The 12,919-nt window shown below is 47.4% G+C and overlaps 1 protein-coding gene across 2 annotated transcripts in view; it reads left to right on the plus strand.

Moving 5' to 3' along the window:
- CUNH1orf226 (chromosome unknown C1orf226 homolog) overlaps positions 1 to 2,364 on the plus strand; it is a 429,537-nt gene extending 427,173 nt beyond the window's left edge. For both annotated transcript variants that reach the window (XM_004385750.2, XM_023740018.1), the window contains one exon: positions 1,804 to 2,364. In XM_004385750.2, coding sequence (XP_004385807.2) covers positions 1,804 to 2,314 — 511 coding nt within the window. In that variant the 3' untranslated portion in view covers positions 2,315 to 2,364. The remainder of the gene's footprint in view (positions 1 to 1,803) is intronic.
- Positions 2,365 to 12,919: the final 10,555 nt, after the last annotated feature.

The following is a 12,919-nucleotide window of genomic DNA, read 5'->3' on the forward strand; positions in this document are numbered from 1 at the left end:
TAATACATGATTAAGGTAGAAAAAGTAAGGGAGTGGTTAAGGACAAAATTCTGCACTGTCAGACACACTATCATAAACACGGCTTTGGATTGCTGTTGTTAGGTGCTGTCAAGTCAGTTCCCACTCATAGCAACCCTCTGTAAAACAGACACACTGCCCAGTGCTGTGCCGTCCTGCAATAGTGGCTATGTTTGAGCCCATTGTTGCAACCACTCTGACAATCCATCTCATTGAGGATCTTCCTCTTTTTCGCTGACCACCTGCGTTACCAAGCATGATGTCCTTCTCCAGGGACTAGTCCCTCCTGATAACACGTCCAAAGTACATGAGACAAAATTTCACCATCCTTGCTTCTAAGGAGCATTCTGCCTGTACTTCTTCCAAGACAGATTTATTCTTTCTTCTGGAAGTCCATGGTATATTCAATATTCTTCGCCAACACCATAATTCAAATGCATCAATTCTTCTTCTTCGGTCTTCCTTATTCATTGTCCAGCTTTCACATGCATTGAAAACACCATGGCTTGGGTCAGGCAGACCTTAGTCTTTAAATACGCTCTCATAAACATGCTTTGTACGACCCTTTAAACTAACTATATGTTATAATTTAGAACCCTAAAGTTTTTGGAAGGAGCCCTGGTAGCGCAGTGGTTAAATGCTTGGCTGCTAATCAAAAAGTCGGCAGTTCAACCCACCAGTTGCTCCATGGGAGAAAGATGTGGCAGTCTGCTCCCATAAAGATTACAGCCTAGGAAACTCTATGGGGCAGTTCTACTCTGTTCTATAGGGTCACTATGAGTCGGAGTGGACTTGACGGCACACAACATCAACGAAGTGGTTTTCAAAGGGAAATGTTCCAGATGCTTAAGAATAAATCAGGCTTGTGTCCATGTTCATTGAGCAGTAACATAGAAACGGTCATTGCCAGTGTAGATCCTTTGGCCTCAGGAGCTTCCTAGGTAGAAGCAGCAGAGCCAGATGATGGTTAGGAGTCCACTAAATGCAGAACCTGTCGGGGTCCTCACCCTTAACCCTGCAGGCAGCCACCCCCTCACAGTGCTGTAATCACCAGTGTGGTCTGTCCGGCTGGGATACCCCAGCCGGTAACAGTCTACAATCTATAGCTTCAGCCAGATCTTCAAGGTGCAGTAGCAGTGCTGTCCATCATGGCTCTGCGCTAGAATCACCTGGAGAAGCTTTGAAAATACAGATGCCTGGCTCCCATCCAGATCTATTGAGTCAGCAACACCAGGGGTCAGGTGCAGGCCCGGGGATGGCCCAGAAGCCCTCCAGGTGGATTTTGATGCCCAGCCACACCCGACAACCACTGCTCTAGTCTGTATGTCAGAACGCACTGAAGCAGGGGTGGTGAGAGATTTGGGGGAGAGCCTTGCTGGGCAGCCCTCCCATTCTTCCATCTCATACCTACAGGTCCTTCCCAGGCCTTGTTTTAAACCCCTGTGCTTCTGAGGTGGTAATGTCCTTCAAAAGGCTTACTGCATAGGTTCTGATACTCTGTAGAAATACCTTCCCCAAAGGCATGCCCATGTTTCTGACATACAGTTCACTGGTGGTTTTTATCCTGTCCCCGATGAACACTGAGTGAGGATGTAAAGGCCAGGAGCTAGTTGTTCTGCTCACGTTGCTAAGACCTACATGCTAAACTGAGAATGAGAGCCCAAAGGATTCAGCACTCATTGGACAGGCGAGTGGAAAGTGGAGTTGGAGAAGCAGGAGTGCAGGGCGGATGGGTGTCTCACCACCCTTAAAGCGTGTGTGCTTATTGTCATCAACCTTAAACAGGTCAGCCCTGCAAGAAGCATTCCCACGACTGGATCCTCCACCACCCGTAACCAAGAAGCGAACCCCCCGGGCCCTGAAGACCACCCAGGACATGCTGATTTCGTCACAGCCTGTCCTGAGTAACCTGGAGTATGGGACAGAGCTGTCACTTGGGCTGCCCCAGGACTCCCCTTCCTCCACACTTGCTCCAAGAGAGTTCGCCCCAGCAGACACGTCCCAGCTAGAGGTCACCATGGAAATGGCAGAGAAGGGCGAGGCCCTGCCCAATGGAGAGGTCTCCCTGTCGGTACCTGACCTAATCCACAAGGACAGCCAGGGCGAATCCAAGCTGAAGATGACTGAGTGGCGAAGGGCCTCCTCCCCTGACCTCATGGAGAGAAATGGCCTCAAACTCAGCCTGAGCCCCATCAGCCTGGCTGAGCCCCCGGAGGACGGTAGCCCGCCTTCTCAGGCACGGACCTCCAGCCTTGACAATGAAGGCCCTCACCCAGACTTGCTGTCCTTCGAGTAGAGCCTTTTCTCTTCCCTGCTGAACACTGCTCCCCTCTCCTCTGCTTCCTTCTCCACTGTGCACATGGCACTTCCCCCAGCTCCCACCGCCCTTGTCTTCCTTGCACAGAGCTGATTCTCCCATCTCGGGAGGTTACAGAGCCAGAGCCCCAGTTAAAAAGCCAGTGTGCAGAGTGGCAAAAGGACTCGGGTGCTATCCGATGGACTTGGGTACCATCCCTGATCCTAAATTTTCAATAAGCTTCTCTGGGTGCTGGCTGCAGCCTGTGGATACTGGAGCTCCTACGCTCCCAAGCTGGCCCTAGTTTCCAGGTGATCTGCAGGACCACCAGCCCAGGAGGATGGGTCTTGCAGGAGTTCCCTTTGCCTGTCTCCCATGTGCTGTGCCTGCTCCCCAGCTCTCCTCCCTCCCAGTCTCTCCTCCCTTCCCTTTCCTCCTTGATACCCCAGAGGCTCCATGCCTGGGAGGAATCGAGCTGGAGGAGGAATGATGGGTTAGGCTTGATGATGGGCTCTGACCTGAAAGCTGTACCCCTGACCCTGACCAAGCCAGCCACCACTCCTCCTGATCCAAATACAGCGTAGGCCCCTGGAGGCCAATCTGCTTCTACCAGTGGGTGGGGTCCAGAGGAGATGCTTACCAGGCCTGACACCCAGCGGCAGCCTTGTTGCCTTGTCACCTGGGATTCTTTAGGTGTTTCCGCTCTAGTTAGATGTAGAGCACAAAGTGAGTGCTGCCTGGGGGCGGGGCCCAGCCCACCACTGAGGGTGCCTGCCCCAGCCCTGCCCATCTGGGAGAGACACTGGGGAGAGATGCTGCCATGCCGCTGGGCAGTCCTTTCCTGGGATTCCTGTTGCCTCCCCTTTCCTATTCATTCTCTGACCTTCCCACCCAAGATCCCAGAGCTCACCTCCCAATTCATCTCATCACCAAGCCCCTGCTACCCTCCCACCGCCCCTGCAATACAGAATACCCAAGCTAACTCCTGCAGAACTGGGAGCTACAGTGGGTTCCACTGGCCGCCCTTCCTGTGTTCTTCTGCAGCCCTGTGACTTTCCACAGCCCTCTCACCCCCTTTTCTTCTACCATGTCTTCCATTTCCCCAGAAGCAATGCTCAAAACCCATGCTCACAGCGAAGCCTTGCCTCCCCTCCCCCATAAGGGCCTTAAGTGAGCAGAAGCACTACTGAATATGTGCATCCTGCCTTTCTCCAAGAACGTCACTAAACCCATTGCTGTTGAGTCGATTCCAACTCATAGCGACCCTATAGGACAGGGTAGAACTGCCCCCTAGGGTTTCCAAGGAGCGGCTGGTGGATTCGAACTGCTGACCTTTTGGTTAGCAGCCAAATGCTCAACCACTGTGCCACCAGGGCCCCAAGAACGTCACAGGATGTGATATATGGCCTTAAAGGTCAGAGAAGGTCTCACAACCAGCATTTTGGGTCCTGTGAGTTTTCCCAGGATGCTTTGGGCTTTCACTCAAAGCACACAGATAGAGGTTGGAGTGGTGGTCAATCTTGTTATTAGCTGCCATCAGGTTGACCCCCAACTTGCGGCGATCCCACCCACCACAGCACAAAACAATGGCCCACCCTGTGCCGTCCCCATGATGGGTTGCTATTCGGGGTGGGGGTAGGACAGCTAAATACATATCCTGGGATCAAGTCCACTTGATTTGAGCTTTCCATACCAAAAGCTCCATTTGCTTCTTTGATGGGAAACTTAGCAGGCACCAGCCATAGATACAGAAGTTGCAGGTCTCGGCTACTTAAGCACCCTGCTCTCCACGCCACACCCAACCTCTGCTGAAGTCCTGGACCTCAGACACAGGATCAACAAACGGATCCTACCGGGTTGTCCCAGGACCACTCCCAGGGTGACTGCAGAGCTCTTTAGACCAGTGTCTGATACTGAAGAAGAGGGCTCGGGACCCTGCTCAATTTGGCCCCTCTGATCTCTACACCTCAGCCATCCCCCATGCTACAGGGGGTGATGCTGCTACATTGGGGGTTCTCTGAGGCTGAAATCTGGTCCTAGATGCTGCAGATATGGCTGGTTCTACGAGTCAAGTGCCACCCAGAACCCAGCAGGAGCAACAAGTACTAATCTTTCCTGTTGAGGGCATGGGCTCAGACCACCTCTCCTATCCAAAGCCGCACCTACTTTTCTGTTCCATCTCAACAGCCTGACCTTCCTGCTGGCAGCTTGGCAACCACACACAAAACTCCCAGGTAGTCCAGCTTCTCTGTGAGCCACCCTTTTGGGTGGTCCGGTCATCATGAGGGCTGGGTAATGAGGAAGAATGAAGGACCCATCTATCTCCACATAAGGAAGTTGCGGCCACAGAGTCTTTTCTCCCCATTACTCTCCCAACCTCACCCTATCCCTGTATTCAGCACATAGCTTTACCCTGATAGACCACAAGTTGAGCTTCTAGAACCTGGCAGGAGGATAGTGTATTCCCTGCACGGAGAGAAATGTATCTGTGAATGTGTTACGTATGCGGATGATATGAAGACAGACATGCAATACGTTGATGAACAAAGGAAGAAAAAGGAGGTTGGCCCCCGATTTGGGGAGGAAGATCATAGATGTATTCTGAGTATTTTCTAGAGATTTTATATTTATATTTTTAGTAATTTTCTGGTAGAAGGAAACTGCACAATAAAATGATTTAGTTTGGTTTGCTTGTTTTGTTTCTTCTCCTGACTGACGGGGAGTAAGGTTTTCTTGTCTGGTGACGAGCATTGGCATTTTGTTCTTGTGAAGCTGGGAGAGGAAGATGGAGGAGAAAGGAATGGAAGGAAGATGGCAGCTACTGCCAGACCCCCAGCCTACGACCCTTGAGTAAAAAGAGTCTTTCAAGATATGGTGTCATTTGTTCCCCTAAATGACTTATAGCTATGAAAGTGACCCTCTTCTTCCAACCCTGACCCATCACCCTTCCAGGGACATCAGGCATGTGCACACAGGTAGGACCGTCCTCCTCGGAGTGGCAGGAGGAAAGCAAGGGACCATGGAATCGTCTTGTAAGCCAGTGGTTCTTAGCCTGGGATCCATAGCCCTCCTTCATCAAGTTAGGGATGGAGCTGTGTGTGTGTACATACATTCTTCTGAGAGGAGCAGAGCTTCTGTCACATTCTCAAAGGGAGTCATCACCAGTAAATGCCAGTAAATTGCCCAGAGCTGCTCACTCAGGTACTCGCAATTGCTCTCACGGGCCTTCTCCCCGAGGTAGGGCTGACCTTGATGCCCACTGATGGAGAGAATGTGGCTTTCCAGGAGAGCTGGCCTGGAGCCCATTGGCTTCACTGCTGCCCCCAGACCGGTGTTAGATCCAGGAGAAGCCCTTGGCCTCACTGCTGCCCCCAGACCAATGTCAGATCCAGGGACCCAGAGAACCCACACAGCTAAAAACGGGCCAGGGCTTTAACCTTCTTAAAGGGAAGAAAGTGGGAAAAAGAAGGGAAAAGTTATTTAGTCTGTTCACAGAAGCATTTCTAAACATTAGAAACCTTTCTAAAGTGAGGAGGATGGGGCATTTCTGCCCACCCCTCATCATTTGCCCCTGGGGTTGGGTTCTCAGTTTGGCACACAGGGATCCCCTGGCTGTGTATCAGAAGTGTCTCAGGCATGAGCTAAGTCTCTAGCCTTCTCTGCAGCTAATCCCACCCCCACACTTCATTTCTCAGACGAGGCACCGGAGGAGAACAACCAGGCTCTCCGAGATTGCTCGTTTTCTCGGCAGTGGGGTGCATCATGTTGTTTGGGAAGGCAGGAGTAATATAAAAACCAATCCAACATATTCCATGCATGGAGAAAAGGCTTTGAAAATACAATAGCAACTTTTTTCTCTAAGCCTGTGCTCCAGTGACTATTCTTCAGGAGATCTCTCTCATTGGATGGCTTCCGAATCTGCTACTGCAGTCATTCAGGTGTGAAATGTGCCTTTAATATGCCTTTCTTTCCTACTGTTATGCAAAGTAGTTATTTTGGGCGAAGATGAAGTCTGAAAAATTGTAGTGTAAAGGTGAAAATTTTGAGGACATTTTTCAGTGTGAAAATGGATGTGCACATGTCATGTGTTTTAGTGTTTGCCCTAAGCTGAGCCATTCTTCTAGGTGCTGGGATCCAGAGATGCACTTATTCTGACAGTATATCCAACCCCTTACCATGAGCTGGTGGTGCAGTGGTTAAGAGCTACAGCTGCTAACCAAAAGGTCAGCAGTTCGAATCCACCATCTGCTCCTTGGAAGCCCTATGGGACAGTTCTACTCTGTTCTATAGGGTCACTATGAGTTGGAATCGACTCAACAGCAGTGGTTTTGGTTTTGGTTTACCATGAGCTAGAGAGTCCCTGGATGGTGCAAATAGTTAATGCACTTGCTGCTAACGGAAAGGTTGGAGATTTGAGTCCACCAGAGGCACCTTGGAAGAAAAGCCTGGTGATCTACTTTTGAAAAATCAGCCATTGAAAACCCTATGGGGCACAGTTTTACTCTGACACACATGGGGTCACCATGAGTTGGAATCAACTTGACGGCAACTGGTTTGGTTTTGGTTTACCCTGAGCTAAGTGCTGTCTGGGGCACTGTGATAACGGTGTGGGGAAGTGATACATGGTTTTCTCTCTCACCATACTGACAACAGATGAGGATATCCTCCTAGGCATTCTGCTAACAGGCTACTTTAGCAGGATATGAAAGTTATAGTGGAAGCACCACGTGGGATTAATTTCAACTGACTGCTTCCTCAGGGCTTAGTCTGCCTACACAGTGGCTGAAGGAAACTGACAATTAGACCATGCATATGTTGGTAGGAACCCCAGGTTGGATTCAGAATTTATGGAATCAGCTAATCTAGGACTGCACCTCCAATGCTGCCCCAAACTCAGAGAACTCCTTCTTAGTCAATTTACTCTACTTTTAGACTTTGGAACCCCTTGGAGATCAGTGGGATCCTGGCAGTGTTCTAGAACTCTGTGCCTGGACTTCCTGTGCTCCCACCACCCCATCCCTACCACCCCATGGTATCCTGAGTTTCCCAGTCCAGCTTGGCTGGGGGTGGCGACTCAGTGATGGCTTCTCTTTGAGGATGTAGCACTCAGGTCCCCTGGGCCACACTCACTCAGCAGTGCTCCCCTGCTGGGGCCACTGCCAGGCTTGGGGGTGCGCTATCTGGAGCCCACGCTGGGGCTCCCCCGTGAGTGGTAACAAGTAATTAAGTGCACACGAAGAAATACAGCGCTAGCAGATGAATCCCCGCCTCCCAATAGACCACTTCATAAATGCAGATGGCATTTAGTGTCTTTTCATCTCTCCCAAGGAAATCCACTCTGGAAACTTCAATTTAAGTTGTCCAGCAAAAGCATCCAGTATTTTACGCCTCCAGGATGCCCTCCTCCCCGCTGCCATTTGCACTGGGAGACGCATTGAAAGTCCAGAGTCCCCACCACTGACTTCCTACTAATGAGAAAATTCCTCCACTCTCCGTATCTAGGGACTGACCCTCCTGAGACACAAATCTTCTTTGTGTCCAGCTTATCTCCAGCTGCTGCCATGATAAATAGTCCAGCTCAAGGGAGCCTGGGGAGGCTTACCCCTTGAAACGAGCACTTGGTTAATAACAACACAGACAGGGAAACAAACTGGAGGAAATATTTAAGGACCAACTCAAACACACCAGGCTGCTTTTGTCTTGGTGGGAGTTGCCTGAGGAATCTGTCTGTTACACAGCAGCACACACTGCCAGTGTTTTTCCCTCAGAATAGACCAAAAAAAAAAAAAAAAACACTCAGAACAACTGCAACTTTTTTTTTTTACTGTGTTTATCCAATCAGCTGTTGGCAGCGCCATCTGCTGCTAGCTGCCTTTTTTCCTTAAGCACCCCTATCCCCCGTGTTTGCCACCTTATCCTCTCCATGATCATGCTTATTAACTCCTGTGGCCTTGGTTTAATGTCCAAGCACAGGCAAGTGTTTAGCCTGCTTTGTGGGCTAACTCAGGACAACTTGTAACAACTCTCTGGGGTTATCGTGCAACTGGTTTGGATTGGTCCAGGCCACCCATAGGGCCAGTGATGGTTGGCTGTGATACAGAGGGACGTGAACACCATCAGGCTTGTGAAGGGCCTTCAGCTCCAGCAAACGTGGATGAGCTCCCATTTCATCGTGGGCCCACAATGGACGGACCTTCTTGCTGGGGAGGACAACTCTGGAAAAGTCTGGACTACCATTTCATATTAACTTCCTGGCAGTCTCCCGGTGTCTGGTAAATTCTGTTAACCACCTTGCTCGATTTGAAATCTGGGTCCTCTGTGTCGAGTTTGTCAGAAAAAGTCTTCCCAGCAGACCTGGCAAATTCTCTTTAGAGTTGACCAAAGTGTGACGTTTCTAGGAGCCGAGTCTTCTGGGGAGGCTGTATAGGCCAGGTGGGAAGTGATTTCGTACATAATAACGCTGAAAGGTGAGGCTGTGGTCAGTGGCCCTGCCCATGCCTCTCCCCCCCGTCTTCATACATCGTAAGATAGGCCTGGCCATCAGCTTCTGAAAGGTCACAGCCTTGAAAATCTTACGGAGCACAGTTCTACTCTGCAACACCTGAGGTTGCCATGATTCAAACTGACTTCCTACTAATGAGAAAATGAGAAAAACGGGTAACTGGTTTGGTTTTTTGGTTTTAAATAATTGTGACTGGCCTGGGAAGCCCTGCTGTGGAGCACTCAGGAGAGGTGTAAGGTGGTTCTCTGTGCTCTAGATCATCTACAACCCAATCTTGCCAGCTTCATCTGCCACTACTGCCTCTCTGCTCCAGTGTCCCAAACCAAAAAACCAAACCCGTTGCCGTTAAGTTGATTCTGGCTCATAGTGACCCAATAGGACAGAGTAGAATTGCCTCATAGGGTTTCCAAGGAGAGGCTGGTAGATTCGAACAGCTGACCTTTTGGTTAGCAGCCGATCTCTTAACCACTGCACCACTAGGGCTCCTCTAATACCCTAGTAACCCCAAACTGCTCAGAGCTGCTTCTGTGCCTTTGCTCAAGGTGGGCCATCTGCCTGGTCATCCTTCTCCTTCCTTTCTCTTTCCTCTAACTTTGCCAGGCTATGCTAACTCTTCCTTCAGATTTCAGCTCAGCCATCCCTCCCTCCAGGATTCCTTCCCTGACACCACCCCCAACCTCAGGTTGGACTAAGAGCCCCTCCTCTGCTCTCTGGTGGCATCCTATGCGTTCCTCCACGTGGCTCTTTCCAAATGACAAGGAAAGTAGCTGTCTCCCTGTGTCTCTCCCACCAGTCTCTGAGCTACTCAATGGCAGAGACTGTCATCTTCATCTCCTACTTCTCAGGGCCGAACAGTCCCAGGCACCTCATAGGAGCTCAATAAAGATGTGCTTGGAACTGAAGGAAACTCAAGAAACTTATAATTTAATTTGTGATATTTATATTATAATATAGAGTCCTTGGGTGGTGCAAACGATTAAGTGCTCAGCTCCAATCAAAAGCTTGGTGATTTGAATCCACCCAGAGGCACCGTGGAAGAAAGACCTGGTGATCTACACCCAAAAGATCACAGCCATTGAAAACCCTATGGAGCACAGTTCTACTCTGATACATACGGGGTTGCCATGAGTCAGAGTCAACTTGACAACAACTGGTTTGGTTTTTTTTTTTTTTTTTAAATTATATGTAATACTGTATAGTGAAACAGTCTAGACTGGGCTCCCACTGAGGTCTGAGGTAGATCAACATCATCCCCTGCTCTCCCCTCACCTTACAGCCTCAGGCAGTGTCTGTCCCTGATCACCAGCTGGTGGCACAGAGAAAGATTGACTGAGGCCATTTTTCAAGGCAGAAAATGATTAATGGGCCAGTCGTAGCTCATTTGTCTCTAGCCACAGCCTTCATTAATTCTGCTCCCTGGACAGGTACCACCTTGTGGTGGAGCCGACAGAAGCAGGTACTTAAGTCCAGCCTAATGTGAGAAGGATCTCACCTGCCCAACCCTGATAGTTGCCGCTCATACTTCTCTGAATTATAGTTCTTAATATTCATATTTTATAGTTTTAGGCTTTGCTATTAATTGGTGCTTTTTTACATAGTTAAAGCTCCTATATATACCTGGGATTATGCTAATCAATTTACATACATTATCTCATTTGTTTTTCTCAATAATCCTGCAAAGGAGATATTATTAAACCCACTTTTCAGGTGCAGATAATACCTTACTAAATTCAACGAGATTAACACAAATAATCTCATTAATCCTCACATTTTGTGAGGTAAGTATTTCAGTCCCAATTTACAGTTGAGTAAACTGAGACTAATAGTTAAGCAGATTGCCTGAGTCTTACAACCGATAAAAGGCAAAAACCAGACCTGAAGGCCTAGGTTTTCAGAACTTAAAGGCAGGCATCTTCCCCACCACCACGTGGCTCTGCTCTATTTCCATTCCATTTATCAGTCTGATAAATCCAGGAAATGTTCATGGCCCAGAAACATCTTTTTGAGATGGTCCTTCTCCAGGGACAAATGCAATGTTATTAAACATTGAATATTCATGTAGGGTGGGAATTTAGAGATGCCTTTCCCACGCCCCTCATTTTACAGAAGAAGAAACAGCGAAGACTTTTTTTTTAATGTTAACTTGTGCTAGCATCACCTCACTGAATCCCCACGATAACCTTATGCGTAAGAATCATTACCCCCATATTCTAGATGAGGCTGACCAGAGGCTTAGGAGTTTCAGCAACTTGCCCAAAGTCATTCAACGAGTGAGTGAAAAAGCGGACTCTAATGTCTCCTTAAAACAGTCATCCGTAAGTGTTTTGCCAAGAATCTACTCTGCATTGCAAGGATTTCAGCTGGATCAGGAGTGTCAGGTGTACTTCTCTTGAAAACTCAGGGAAAACTGGCTCATACCCTAATCCCGTTATTGACACTGAAGATTAAGCATTCAAATGGGAGGAAGTGAGTACTGTCCTGAGAATATCTGCCAGGGGAATGTTTCGGGTTGTGTCACTGCCGTGGTTATTCAACAGTGCTTAAAAACCGAGTGGGCCTTGTTTTCTTGGTCGTTGTCTGACATCTTATGGCTTGCTTTGGGCACTGCAGATTCTGGTGACTAAATTCTGCAAGAGGTGGCTTTTCATGACAAAAATAAGTAACATGTATTTATGAGATGAATACTATCTGCATTTTAGAGAGGCTTGTAGTTGTCCTAAGATCATAAACAGGTAATATGGAGCTAGATATGTAGAGGAAGAAATAAAAGAGATGACATTCCTCAACTAGGGATTCCAGAGATAAAAATAAAAGAAGAGGAGGAAATATTTGAAAAAAAGAATAAGTCTCCAAAAGTAAAGAAAGATTAAGATCCTAAGAGTGAAAGTGTATAGGGTTTCAAACAGGAAGAGGAAAAACACACACACACAGACACACACACACACACACACACACACACAGACACATCACAGTGAAATTTAAGGTTATAAAGACAGACCATCTTTAAAACTTCCAGAAAAAAAGGGCACATGAAGGAGAATCTGATTGACATTAGACATCTCAATAAGAATCATGATACAACATAATGGCTTAATTTCTTTTTACATTGTTGAAGCGAAAGAACTCCAAACCTACAATTTTTATATCCAGTTAAACTATCATTTAAATGAATGGAAAATGAAGATATTATGAGGCATGTTGTTATTGTTGGTTGCCATCAATTCCAACTCATGGCAACCCCATGTGTGCAGAGTAGGACTGCTCCGTAGGGTTTTCAAGGCCGTGACCTTTTGGAAGCAGATCACCAAGCCTGTCATCCAAGGCACCTTTGGGTGGGTTCAAACCCATCAATCTTTCAGCTAGCAGTTGAGCACTTAACCATTTGCACCACCCAGGGACTCCTATACAAGGCTGCAAAAGGTTTACTACTTAAATACCATCTTTGAAGATACTCTTGGAGGTGATATTCTGACAAGAGAAATAAACTCAGGAGAGTACTATGTACTTCGAAGGAAGGGTGAGTAATTGACTCAGAAGTTTACTGTTATTTAAGTGACAAGAGACCCAAAAGAAGTACATACTGACATAATTAAAACCTTAAGTAATACCAGAAAATCAAGTGTGGTTGGTGATGACGACAAAAAAGAAATGAAACTATGCTAAATAATAATAGTTTATATACTTGAAATATCATAGAGAAAAATAAACAAAAATAGAGGTATTAATGTAGGGGTAACCACAAAAATTTTTTAAAATGGTGCCTCTGAGTCAGTAGAGGTAAATTTGATCAATTCAATGGAAGTCAGAAAAGGAAGAAAAAAGAAACAAAATGTATGGTAAACATAAAAAATTAATAAGATGGCAGAAATAATTTCCAGTAGAAAACGTTATAATGTAAATGTGTTAACTTCACCAAGCAAAAGGAGAGAATCTTAAGTTGGAAACAAATTAGATTCAGCAATATTTTGCTAACAGAAGGCAGAGTTTTAAAAAAAGAAATGAAAAAAACTTGAAAAGGGGCCCAGTACAGCTAGATGGTGCCCGGCTACCACCACTGACTGCTCTGACCAGGATCACAACAGAGGGTTCTGGACAGAGCTGGA

This window comes from Trichechus manatus, unplaced genomic scaffold (assembly GCF_000243295.1).
Source record: "Trichechus manatus latirostris isolate Lorelei unplaced genomic scaffold, TriManLat1.0 scaffold00145, whole genome shotgun sequence".
NCBI lineage: Eukaryota > Metazoa > Chordata > Mammalia > Sirenia > Trichechidae > Trichechus > Trichechus manatus.